This window comes from Harpegnathos saltator, unplaced genomic scaffold (assembly GCF_003227715.2).
Source record: "Harpegnathos saltator strain DR-91 unplaced genomic scaffold, Hsal_v8.6 scaffold429, whole genome shotgun sequence".
Taxonomy (NCBI): domain Eukaryota; kingdom Metazoa; phylum Arthropoda; class Insecta; order Hymenoptera; family Formicidae; genus Harpegnathos; species Harpegnathos saltator.
The window spans coordinates 150775-164577 of NW_020230238.1; the positions used below are offsets into that span (position 1 = coordinate 150775).

At 46.5% G+C, this 13803-nt stretch overlaps 1 protein-coding gene across 5 annotated transcripts in view; it reads left to right on the forward strand.

The window, feature by feature from the left end:
* sick (sickie) overlaps positions 1-13803 on the forward strand; it is a 115137-nt gene that overhangs the window by 75407 nt on the left and 25927 nt on the right. For all 5 annotated transcript variants that reach the window (XM_025301551.1, XM_025301548.1, XM_025301549.1 and 2 more), the window contains 5 exons: positions 5816-6131; positions 11841-12221; positions 12321-12554; positions 12634-13051; positions 13150-13291. In XM_025301551.1, the coding sequence (XP_025157336.1) occupies positions 5816-6131; positions 11841-12221; positions 12321-12554; positions 12634-13051; positions 13150-13291 (1491 nt within the window). The remainder of the gene's footprint in view (positions 1-5815; positions 6132-11840; positions 12222-12320; positions 12555-12633; positions 13052-13149; positions 13292-13803) is intronic.

Below are 13803 nucleotides of genomic sequence, written 5' to 3' on the forward strand. Positions count from 1 at the left end.
TAGCGAAAATCACCTTGCTCACGGGACTCATGGGGAGAAAAGTTACGACCGCTACGTGCTCTAACTAGGTCTCTAATTAGGCGAAATTCGCAGGGTTAATTCCGGGCGCGCGTCCGATTACTCACAGCGCTGAGCGGTCCTCTTTCGCCGCGATTGAATTAAAGCGTGGCCGGCCGATTAATCCGCGAAAGCGATTCTATCTGAGCGTTTCTCCGCAAACATTCGCCGTTTTCTGACGTTTTCCGACGGACAAGCACAACAGCAAATGAATAAGCTTCTTTCCGAATCCAAATTTTACGATTTCGAAGGGCGATTATTGTAATAAAATGGGAAGTTGCGCATGTTTTCGCGAGCTTTCGCGAGCTTTTCCTCCCAACACATGTGTGTGCGTGCGTGCGTGTGTGTGTGTGTGTGTGTGTTGGGGATTGATAATATGGAAGATCAAAATCGTCTTTCTATGCAAAAGGAAACCTAGCACTTTGCACTTTGTGCACGCATGTATACATCTCGCAGGCTCATTTGGACTAGCTGCAACCAGTGTGTCGAATTATTAACGGAGACTTTTCCAGGCTTTTATTGCTATCGCAAATATCATATGCGCAGAGTGTTGTTTGTCGTGACGCGCTGCGGAAACGCGCCGGAGGGCCGACAACCGAACCCGGGCCCCTCGCCCAACTAGCTCGGCATAATCGGCGGGGACGCGGTGTATCATCCCTCGGCTCGAAACCCAACGCGCTTTTCGGAAATTCAATATACTCGGTCGAGACCCTTTCACGACCCCCATCGCCATCATCGAGGAAAACCGTATAGAGCCTGCAACAAAGACGCTCGGCATATTTCAACGTTTACCGCGGACCCTTGCGAATCCCGCGAAAGCTCCCCTTCCCTCTCGCTGCCAGCTAATAAATCCAAATGTATTTAAAACGGAATACGCGGCAATATTATATCGGTCGATGTGATTCCAAGTGATCGCATTTTGCATTCGTTTTTTTTTTTTTCTTCATGATATTCTACGTATTTCTATGTATGTTTCTTTCGCACGGTAGTAGTGACTTGAAGTCAACCGAATACGTTGACTGAAAATTAATTGTTGTTGCAAAATATTTTTACGCTACCATCGCTCTTTCGACTGTTCTTGAGCGAAAGCAACGCGCATTACCGGAGCGAGAAGTGAATTTACCACGCGAACGAAGAAGAAGGCGAATGTTCGCGCGGTGCGATGTTGCGCTAGAGCGTAATGTGTGCAGAAAGATAAGCGCCTTTGTCCGCGTTCTGACAGCAGCTTCCACCATTGTGATCCTGTGATTCCTCTCCTCGCGGTGTATACAACTCGACACGTCGCTTTTCCTCACCCTCGCGACGAGGCGGGGCGAGGCGGGGCGAGGCGAGGCGAGGCGAGGCGAGGCGAGGCGAGGCGAGACGAGAGATGTTGTTGCGGTGCATCTGGCGAGACTCGATGTGCGAGCGGCCGGCACATGTGTCAGATGAACACGTGCGCTTGATAGCGCATCGTAGAGTAAAAGTGAAATGCTAATTGTCCTGGAACTGTCTTATAGATGCAGTAGTTGGATTACAAATATTCAAGTCAATCGAGAGTATATATTTCGTCAACTAGAAATTCCTTAGCTAAAAAGCTCGCGAGCAGTGTGTGTCTGTTTGTCTGTGTTTACGTTTAAATGCACAATTGACAAAATGGCAAATTTCCTGCGTATCGATCCTTCGATATACATCTTAGAAATTCTATATATAGTTGCACATCACTCTCTTATTCCCGAGCATATACACGGCTGAAGGAAGAATATTCGACAAAGATATCGCAGGACGCACTATGCGCAGCATCTGTTTTGCCGTGCGAATGCACCTTGCCGTCGATTCTTCAATCGTGCGTCGCGACAATTTCGTATAATTAAAAAAAAATCTTTGCGGATCTGCGATCTGAGATGTATTTATTTCTCCTGATGAATTCCTACGTGAGAAAGGCAAAAGACGATATTATCCGCGACGCTTGCGTGGGCGTCATGACGTCACAACGATCGATCCGACGGCGTCGCGCACGGTGGTGCGACCTGCCGGCGTCGGCGCGCTATCTCGAGGGCGGCTCGAGGGGGTCGCTTCGACGAAGCAAGCAGGAGAGTACGTACCGTGCCAAGGGTGGGGAGTGTCGTCCACGACGTCGTCGTCGTCGTCGTCGTCGTCGTCGTCGTTGTCGTCGTCGCTGTCGTCGTCGTCGTCGTCGTCATCGTCGTCGTTGTCGTCGTCGTCGTCGTCGTCGTCGTCGCTCTCGTCCTCGTCCTCGTCGTCGACAGGTTTGCACCTGATAAGCCCGTTTCTCCTCGAGCCCTCGTCTCAGGCTAGTTTTTCGGTGTACAGTGTAATAGTGTGTCCTGTGTCGAGAGTGGAAGACGGCTCTCGCACCCTGAGAGGGTGTACAGAGTCCACTGGAAGGAGCGCGGCGACACGAGTTGAACGGTAATTTCGTGTCTCTATTGTCCGAAGCTTGTCGTTGAATAAATCGTCCGATTCCGCAAATGTGGGCTATGGGTGGACGAATGGAAAAGCGAAAGAGAGAGAGACAGAGAGAGAGAGAGAGAGAGAGAGAGAGAGAGGGAGAGAGAGGAGTGCCTCTTGCTCTCTTCCAAGATCCGCGGCCGATCCAGTTTAGGCGTACAAATGTAGCCATCGCGATTTCGTAACGAAATTTTACTTACCTCGTCAGACAAAAGGGAGATCTTCAAAAGGGTCAACCTTGCGATCGATTCAACTCACACGACTTCAATTTCGTTTGCTTTGCTGTTTGCTGTTTTGGGGATTGAGCCTTTTTCTCCAATCGAGTCTCATTTTTTCGTCTCAAATTTAAGTACATTCCTACAAAAATTAACATTTACTTGCGACAAGACAAAGAACAAGCGTCTGAATCTGATCACACTTTGAGGATGAAATTAAAGTTGAAATATATAGATACGTATTGTCGCGATCACATTCGCAAGATCTATCTGTTTGGCTGTTGGCTGTGAATTTCACGATAACTTTGAATAACTGCACAGACTCTACCATCTTCCCCGCTTTGTCCTTTCCTCTTCTCCGCCGTATCTCGCGTATCGCGCAATACGAGAACACCAATATCGCTTCACAAAGTTGGACTTCAAGTTCGCTTCAAGTTATGACTGAATGAAGTTTACGTCCATCGCAATGTCAAGTGTTGCAACATGTCGCAAATAGTACTCACTCCCCCCCCTCTCTTTCTCTCTCTCTCTCTCTCTCTCTCTCTCTCTCTCTCTCTCTCTCTCTCTGTTTCGACATCAAAAAATACAAAAAGATCTTTTTTCTCTGGTGATTAACGACGATTAATTGACAAATTGACGAATTAAATGAAGCACGTGTGATATCAAGTACAATTGAAACACGACTCGAAAAAATGTTCTGAAAGGACGAGAATTTTATTCTCTCGCAGTTTACAATTTGCGACTTTGGTGAGATTTTCTTCTCACAAATTTCTCCCGTATTTTTCGTCGTAACTTTTTAATTTTCGCATCGACTAAAATTGTCCTTGTAATCACAACTTGTAGTTACAACAAACGATGAGATTGAGAAACGACGGCCAAATTTTTCGAACTCACAGTCCTACAAGAATCAAATAGTCAAGCGTGTTGAAAAGTTACCGTTGCTATTTTGCCGTCGTTCAGACTTTTCGCAAATATTTAATCCACACAAAGTAATCAACGAACTCATTGATCACGAGAGAAGCAAAAGACATTCCGCGAGTTAGCGTGGTTGGAAGGAAAACGTCCTTGCGCTGTCATTATCACCGCGCGCGCGCGCGCGCGCGAGAGAGAGAGAGAGAGAGAGAGTGTGTGTGTGTGTGTGTGTGTGTGTGTATCGTGTGTAAAATAAAGTGGCAACCCAATTTACAGTTTCAGAGATACTGAGCGAGATTGACGTTTACTTGGGACGATACCAAATATTAGCGCAAAAATTTCAAGGAATTGGGAAATTTACTAGAGTACTGATAAAATTATATTAGAAGGAAAGATTAAAGAATCTCTTCTCGCCAACCGTTAAAATTAACTAGGTTTCGGCAATTATGAGACGACGCGTCTTAACGCTGTTCTTTCTTGACGCGCGCGCTCTAAATACCGAAATTTCACTCGGCCGTTTAGTTTAGTTTCTCGAGACGTCGAGCTCATGAATCAGTCCGGGTCCAACGCGCCGGGGGTTAAGCGCGTTTTTTTACGAGGCGCATTAAAGCCCGCTCGGCCGCCGTAAGGGTAGTTAAAATAACGACCGTCACCTAAAAAGGCACGTGCCGGATAAATCTATAAAGCTCGCTGTAAAATCAAGCTCAAGCTTCCTCGTGAACGTGTTTATTATCTTTTCCGACGCATCGACGTGTCTGACCCTTTTCTCGGGAAACATACGTGGTTTCCCATACAGTACTTGCGTCTCGTCCATCTTAAGTCAATCAACGTCTTATCATGAATTTAACACACAACTGCAGCACACGTTTCTTATTTTAGAAATCTATACGTTATCTTACTTCTCTCTGTGCGCGTCGCAAACTGCATATATTTTTTTTCCTATATTCTGCGCTGATACATACTCGATGGAAAAGCTCGAAGTAACAAGCAAAATATTGCAACGACGCACGGATATGCGAGGGAGCCCGATATAAACAAATGCGTGAGAAACATGCACGAGCGATTTTCAGCGGCGAGTCGCGCCAAAGCGGCTCCTCCCTCTCTCCCTCTCGCGCTGTCCTTCCTACTCTCTTTTTGAGCGAAGGATTAACAATCGTTATCGCATCGTGAATCACATGCAGAGAGAACACACACCTCTGCGCCAATTGTGCAGCACGGCGCGTTAAAAAAGTAATTTTGTCGCACTGATTGTACCCGTGATAAATCCGATCGTCGAATAAAATTGTCGTATTCGCTTCCTCGTCATTGCGCTACTCGCGCGTACTCTTCTTGCTGCACGATCGAGTTTACGTCGGCCCTTCTTCTTCGACCGGTGATTGTCTCGAAACAGGATAATCGGTCACAGTAGCGGAAATAAATGTTCGAAATAACGATCGTTCGAGAAACGTTGCTTCGAAAAGAAAAGAAGCGATCTCTTCGTATAGCTGTAAAGATATGTATCGTTGCATCACATTCAAGCAAGTTTACCTACAATTAACTCGTTCATTATTATTATTATTATCGTGCATTATTTCTCCATCAACTCCATTACACCAGGCATAAATTAATCCAGGTTTGAAATTTTTCATGCCGTTTAAACTTGGACGGAAATATCATTTGAAATCGATTTGAAAACGATTTGAAAACGAGAAAGAGATAGAGGTTATGACGAACAAATTTCCGCTCTGTAATTGCTCAAGTAATAGGAAACTGATAGCACGCAGCGCTGATATAAATTTCACAAGAAGAGAAATCAGCTATAAGCTAAGTCGCGGTAAAATAAAATCGTCACTTTTAGTGTGCCTGATTCGAACAAATCTTACCGGTCCGGTTTTACACCAAGTCTGCTTGCCGGTTTTAATCTGCATCGCAAGTATCGCAAGTATCGATCAAATTATCCCAAATTATTATTTTCCAAAATTTGCAAGCAGTGAACAACGACGATACGCGCGGTAGAGAGAAAAGGACCAAGCGTTTAAAATTGAAAGTTTCATCGAATATCTCCACGTCACTTCACGTAAGCCGCGAGTGCGAGCCTGAAGACTGAGCAACCGAGGCGAATAAAAACAGCCATCGTATCGAGCCGTAATTAGATTGCGATTTGGATAATAATAATGGCGACGCCTGATTTACGTTCGTAGGTACGTGGGCGGTTCGCGGCGAGAGCTGTCGGGGGTGAAGGAACTGGTGACCTCGAGGCGGGTGCAGAAGAGGCCGTCGGCGGGGGTCGCGAGGTCGGATGGCGGTGGTGGTGTTGGCATCGGGGGTGTTGGGGGCGTCAGTCCTGGAAGCGGCGGCGGCGGCGGCGGCGGCGTCGTCGTCGTCGCCGGCAGTCTTCTAGGCGGCTGTAGCGGCGGGAACGACGCTTTGGCGGAACTCACGATCGAGGAGCTGGCCTCCATTCCCGCCGGAAATCACACCTCCGCCAATCACACGGGACATCCCTCTCATCACAAGGTCAGCGAACTCTCACCAGAATCGATAGCGCGGTCGCGCGCGCGCGCGCACTCGCGTGTGTTGCGAGAAAGAGAGAGAGACGAAACCGTGAGACGCGCATCCGGAAATAACGTTTATTTCATTCTTTCTCCGATCGCCGATCGACATAATCACATTTGAAGCTAATTGTTCCGATGTTGTTTGCTTTGATTTGATGATCCTCGTTTCCGTGTCTGGCAGATGTTTTGCATCCTCGAACCCGAGAAGCTTACGCAAATCGTTGTTGCTCAGAGAACCGACAACCGTCAATTTCTCTAGTTTCGTTATCATTAGAATAGGTTTATTCTTTCTTGTTTTCCCTTTAAACGTAATCCTTGTAATCGCAAAGGAGGCTGCCTAGAGTCCGAAAGGGGTATCGAATACAATTCCAAAGAGGTTCTCGAGCCTTAAAGAGGCAAGCGTCGCGACGCGTGTTCATTCTATTCGAGCCAAACGAGCAAGTTTGGAGTTTGAGTTTTGAATTATGCTTCTTCTCCAAAAATTCATTTTTTATATCTTTTGTTGTATCGCTGTAAAATGTATTATAGCTGTGTTGCTAAACTTATTGTACTGAAAATATACTGCCAACTGCCGTGCCAGAATGGCATCGGTAAGCAAAAGCGTTAGGTAGCCAGAGCCAGAGGGATCAACACTGGCAGTCGCCTGGACTATATCCTGAATAATTACAGAGACCGTCGGTGAGATAATTGACGACGGTCGGTCGACGGTGGTCGACGAATGTGTGTTCACGCGTCGATACAGGTCAATCGTACAAATAACTAGTGATTCGATCGTTCTTTGTGAAACGGCAAATCTGTATCTAATCTAATATCTCGGATGAAAACTCGATGAAAGAGAAGAGAAACTTATTCCTTTTTTACCAGATTCTGATTTGCAAGAATTTGCAAGAAATGGACCAATTTTTCAACATTTTAACTTTTAGCGTAGATATCGATCGTTTCTCCCTCCCTCCGGATTATTCGAAGCAAAGCGATTGAATAATTCTTTCGCTTTGGCTGCAATATTGCCGATCGATCAAAGTAATTCTTAATTAACGCTCGAACGACGTGTTGTACAATCGCGAGAGTTCGTGCGATGTGTGTGCACTGGGTATGACCTCACAAGTACACACGTATACACACGGCGCACAGTCACTAAGCATGGAGCGTGTGTGCGCGCGTCAGCTGTTGCATCGCACAGCTGTCGTACAAGTACTACTGGATGTTCCATCCATCGTGAAGACAATTTTTTTTCATCACTGCGGCGAGTCACTGCGGATCACGGAGCACTTTTTCGTTTCATCCTCTCCCGCGCTCTGTTATTATTATAATATCCACGGGCAGTTACTCATTTTTCCCCATTGTCTTAACGAGATTATAAAATTAGCTCCATCGAAAGGATAAGAGTACGCCGAGATATAAAGCCGCCGTCTGCCGGCTTCATTTTGCTTCCCGAAGAAGATTTCCTTCCGGTGGATTGTGGATGATCAGCTTTCGTTCAATTAATCCTTCTCGTAGAGATGGCCGAGCTAATGAGCACCCTTTTTGCCGATAGGCTGCGCACGATAACCCCTTTCAGTTGAGCCAGCCTATTAATTATCCGTGAATTCGTGCATTACGCGTCCGCAAATCGGCCATTTTAATCGGCTTTGAAGTCAATGGTCGAGATATATATATATATATATTATATAAACGTATCCCTTTTAACGACGATTATTATAATGAAATAATAACCGATGCCTCTCTGCACACCGTAATTTTCTTTCCCCTTTGCTCATCTCGAACTCCCCGTTCGATGGGCCACCACCCATGCGATACCATCCGTGGATACGTATTGACGGCAATCAAATTCGTAAACAGTCGTCATTGATGAAATGTTTGTGCGTCCGTATGAGATTCGGGGTTGTTCGGGTAATCGATAAGCTTGCGCAAAAGTAGCAGCAATCGCGCTGCTCAGCGCGCTGCTCCTCTTGCAAGATTCGAACGAACAATCCATCCATCAATGTCAATTGATTGCGAAACTAATAAAGAGTAGTTTAAAAAGATACAGACACATTCTTTTGTCCGGCTACTTTGTCTTGGCATTCTTATATCTTATATGTAATCGTCTCTTTAATCCGCTGATGTTGAAGACACGCATCAACTGCGTGTCTTGCAAGGCCATGCCATGAGTACATGAGCCGTGAGAGGTATCGGTTACCGTGCGCAATAATCCTTCTCGGAAGCCCTCTACGAAGAACGGAATGAGACGAAACGCGCGCAAGGGGACCGAAGTCTTGTATGGGGCACCGACCTTATCACCGACCACCAGGGTGACGCGCGGTAGTTCTCTCCTTTCGGATGCACAGGAGATCAAGCCGATCAAACGGTGATTTAAAAATCGCGAGCAGCAGCAGCAGCAGCAGACTCGCGCATTTGTTCCACGCATTTTGTCCACGAGATTAAATCTATTTTTGACCCGATCGAATGAAATCCGACATTTCACAGCGTGACAATTTTGATCGCCGAAAAGTGGCGATTCACTTGGCTTCTGTCGCGCCGTTTACTTTTGCAGCACTCTGTACGGGGGAACGGGTGTAATATTCGGGAGGGGTAACTCACGTTAGTGATATTACACGGTGCGGCCAAAGTGGGGGCGAGAGAGCCGGTGAGCAATGAATCGTCGACCCTCGCAGTCGACGGTTAACGTTCGGGCGCCTCGTATACCTACCTACCTACCTACCTACGTAACAACTACGTAAAACGCGCACGTCGAAGACCTTGGGCGGGCTGATGAAACGCCACCCTCTCGCGTGTCCCGCGAGCGAAATCAAGTCGTCCACGATATCTGTATATTGTAGTTGGCGAATTAATACAGTGCGCATATCTTTGCAACAGAGAAAATAATGAGTAGGGTTTACCTGAACCCCCTGAGGTGAAGAGGAACAGTGTAAACTGTCGGGTGGTACATTATGTAAAAGATACAAAAAGAAAAGTATGCGCATACACGCGCATACGTGCGTAAGAGATATTAATTGGTGATGTTTAATGTGTGTCGTATTAACCTCTGATACGATAAAGGTATTAGAAAGGTGACAAGATTGATTAAAAAAGAAAGTATTCCTCAAAATTTTCTTTTCGATCTGTGCACAATCGATGAGTTGAGGAGGAGGAGGAGAAGAAGAAGAAGAAGAAGAAGAAGAAGAAGAAGAAGAAGAAGAAGAAAGAAACTTGAAACTTGTTAACCGCTTGGAGAAATTGCTCATAAGAGATGAAACATTGGTTGGCGATTGGTGCGCTTAATGTTTCGATATACAAATATCGTCGAGCTAACGTGTGTTTGTTTGGAGTCGAAACGGGACTCGAAATTGCCGCGGGAGGAATCGAAGGGCGTTGTTGACAGGAGCATTCCCAATTTCCTCATGGGGAAAACCGCGTAATAGGTCCCCGTTGCTGGTTACTACACGCATACTACACAATCGGCTACGCGCGCTTACTCAGGTGTTTCGTGACTGCGGTTTGGACCCTCGAAGCAGCGATCGCCGATCGATTAGCCACGACATGCTAATTCCGCGATGCGAGCACTGATCAACAATTTCCACCTTTTGCGGTGGTTGTACACGATGGAAGATGATCGAAAAGCTGATGCGACGAGTCGAACCAGAAAGCAAAACCTCGCGCGAGATGTTATTTAAAATCTCTATTAATTTGATCTTTATTAATTTGATGGAAATTGAAGAAAGAGATATCCCATTATGATGTTTAATGCCGAGTTTTCACTTGATTGCGAATAATTTGCGAGAGATGGAGGAAATAAACGTTTCACGAGAAACGACTAGAAAGCGATTCATGGAGGGAGGGAAACCATGGTGAGTAATTTCTTCGAATCGAAAACTCACACTCTTGATTGGTGATCGATAATTTCGCCCATCCCTTTATATCTTTATTGATAGCGTCTTAAATTCCGAGTATTCGGAAGAAGGTCGGGTTGTACGTGCACAGTTTTCTCCCATGTTCAACAACAATATATAAGCAAGTCACGCAGTCACACAACAACGCGCGGTTCTGTCGCGGTTCTTTGTTCGAATACAGTCATCCTCGGGATGACTAATCGATATCATCCCCTCGGACGGCACTCGAGGCGACGTGCCGCTTTGCGATGGTCCGCGTTTACAAACGCCAAAAAATGCCGTGTTTTCACGACGAGGATTTCGGAAAATAAACTTTAGTCTTGCGGCGAAAGAGTCTCGGGGAATCACCTACTCGGAAGAGGCGAGCCGTTTGTTTAAACTCTCGCGGCCGGTTCGCGTACTTCAAAGATACCACACTGTGTTTGCTATTTTTCTTGCCTAAAGGTTCATTGCGGAGCCGTGGGGCGCAGTGTGTGTGTGTGTGTGTGTGTGTGTGTGTGTAGCTTTCGATATAAAAGAGCGACATAAAAGAACGCAGAGAGGAAGAAAAGCGGATAGCAAACGCGATTCGTCGTGTATAGAAAATAGAACAACAACAGAGATAAATCTGACAAAATGTCGAGCGTTGGAATCGTTATGTATAGACTCTCCGGGCCAAATTTAATGTAGCACATGTATAAATGTGACGATGTTTCTTAGAAAGTTGGAGGTTGAGTCTTCTTTAATTGAATAAATAATATCGCGCAGTACTGAGAGAGAACTCTTTCCTCTCGGATGGAAAGATACATTTTTAAATAGAAAGGACTGTATGCTGCACGCTAGTGCAGTAGGTGTGCCCTTTTACAAAGAACTAGAAAGAAGGGGAAAAAAATGTGTTTTTGACCAGGGCGGATCCTTTGTCTCTCGTTTATTGCCTCCCTACCATACGTTTACGATCCTCGCCGTAAAAACTCGAGGAAACCTTCCTGTTTCCACCCTCTTGTGAGTCACACACTCGTTGTTCCACGTGGTTCCACGTGGAAATAGACGAAGGCAGAGAACACACACCCGTGTTTCGTCTCGACCATGTTTCATCGTACATTTCATCGCGGTTTTTATTCTGCACTCTGGAGGCTTTCCCAAAAGTATATTTTTCGAATCTTTACTCTTACATTAACGTATATATCATGTACTGGTAAATATTCCATTTGTGCAATCTTTACTCTTTACTCTTTACTCCTTACGATGGGCATGATATCACGAAAGGAAGGAGAAGGAGTTAAGAATAGACGTTCTAGACAACGAGAATGGCGGTGAAAGTTGCCTTCCCGACGCATCGCGTCGCGTCGCGTCGCGTCGCGTCGCGTCGCGTCGGCGCCTGTGCTCCGTGTAGCGTTCTGTCTTTCGCCAAGTACACCAAGAATCGATATCACCCTGCCATCCTAAAAGTCCTCGATAGTCAGGATACACGGCGGTTGAGCAGAACAAACGTCAGCTTTGGATTTTGACGGCAACTTTGGGGCAAATGGTGTATATCTCGTGTGTATATATATATATATATACATATATATATATATATAAAAATTAACCACGAATAAAAAATCTCGCGAAATTATAATCACGATTTTAAGCACGATTATAATAATGTTATACGTGACGAAATTCGCATACAAAAGTTGCACCTCGTAGTTGGTGGTACCATAGTTGCGCTACCGAGAAGAGATACGGTATATATAGATTTACGCGCACGCGTGCATACACACATGGTACGTGTAATTCATGTACGTGATTAACGCAATTATTAATCTTGTTGTGAAAAACAGAGGGTGCCGGGTGGAGGGGGCGTAATCGTGGGGGGTGGCGGAGGATCGGCCACCCCCCAAGGGGTGCAGCAAGGTAATCACAACCTGGTGTACCGTGTGGTGAGCTCGCGACATCCAGGTCATCACCCCCACGTGAAGAAGTCTGACAGCTCTCAGCAAACTGAGAGCTCGGCCTTCAAACACCAGCAGCAGCAGCAGCATCAGCAGCATCAGCAGCAGCAGCAGCAGCAGCAGCAGCAACAGCAGCAGCAACAGCAGCAAGGCTCGAGCAGTTCCAACAGCCAGCAATGGAAGAAATATATCGAGGCCGGCGCCGCGAGAGATCGCGAGAGAGACAAGGAGGGAGCACCCCCGAGCCCTAGTCCCTCCAGAAGATCGCAGGTGAGATCAGTCGGGAATTGTCGAACTGCTCGAATAATATGATACGGAATATTAACGGAACAACCGCGCGATAACCGTTTGCGTTGCACACAAACGCAGGATAAACATCGGAAGCAGGCCATGGCCGAATATGCGAACGGCGAGAAACCGCAGAAAGTTTCATCGGGCACGTCGACCAGCAGCGGTAGCAGCAGTAAGGTTCGCGGGGTACCGCAAAGTTTTGGCTACGTGAAAAGACACAGCGCCGGCACCACTCCGAGTCCCAACGGGGTTCAGAATGGCGGCAAAGACGCGACTAGAACGGCCCAGGTCAGCGCGGTGCCGAGGACCAAGGTGGTGTTGAAAGTTATACGATTATAATCTTGCTCTTTCGATCGAACCGCTAATTCGCACGTGGCACTCTTGAGCGCAGGTCAAAGTATCCGGCGGTACCCAGACTTGCACCACAGAGTTGCAGGCAAACTCGTCGGCGGCGTCCAGTCAAGGTCACCACTATAAGAGCTACAGTCTCACCGGTCCCAGCGCCAGCCAGCTCTCGCAGTCGGTTCGCGATCGTCTCATGCTGGGCTCCCAGAGTCTGCCCAAGCCCGGCAGTCCGGAATTTACCGCTCTCTTCGCGGCTGCTCATCATCGCGAGCGAGGAGCCGGCGCTGGACCGACGAGCGCGTCCTTCTCACCCCGGGTGCTCAAACCGTCCGACGGTAGTCTCAGCGACACGTGCAGCAATTACGCCGCGCCTGATCTTCAGGGCTACTACACGTCCAGCAGTCCTTACACCACCTCTTGGATGAGACACAGCAACACCTACACACCCAGCGGACGATCGCAAGGTAATTTTGCGTCCAATCACGTTCAGTTCGGTGTGGACTCGGTGTCATTGCCGTCATTTCCTTTGTCATTATCTCGAGACTATGACCATTTCTTTCAGGGATGGGTCTGTGCGAGGCGGACAGCGTGGAATCACTGGGTTCGCATCGCGCGAGTCTGACGCATGCTCGTCTTCTGATGCATCAAAGGGACTCCACGGGATCTCCGGCGCCGCCCAGATTGAACAGAAGCAATTCCATCAGGTGAGTCAATTCTTTCGTGTCTCGTTTATCAGTTTTGATAGGTTCCTCCATCGTCGTTGATATATTCCATACTGATGCAATAATTAAGGATTATGTGGGGCTCAGAAGCAAGAGTTTTCTAATTCCTTAGAAAACTATAATTTTTCAGCTGAATGTTAGCAACAAAGTCGATTTCTCAATATTTTAACTTTCATCGAATAGAGCAGTAACACTTGTATAAATATTCTTATATTCTTATATATTCTTATATTCTTATATATGTATTGTGTGCGTGTGAGTGTGTGTGTGTGTGTGTGTGTGTATGTGTGTGTGTATAATTTTCAACATTTATTAGAGAGAGAGAGAGAGAGAGAGAGAGAGAGAGTGTAGCACTTGTTGCCTCAATTGTTTATTAATACCTTTCAATATGTGACACATAAGAGTACATCAGTCGCGACCGAATACTCCAAATTCAATAACTTTAATCACAAACATTGGTACGATATTTAATTGCATGCTTGGAGAACGTTTTG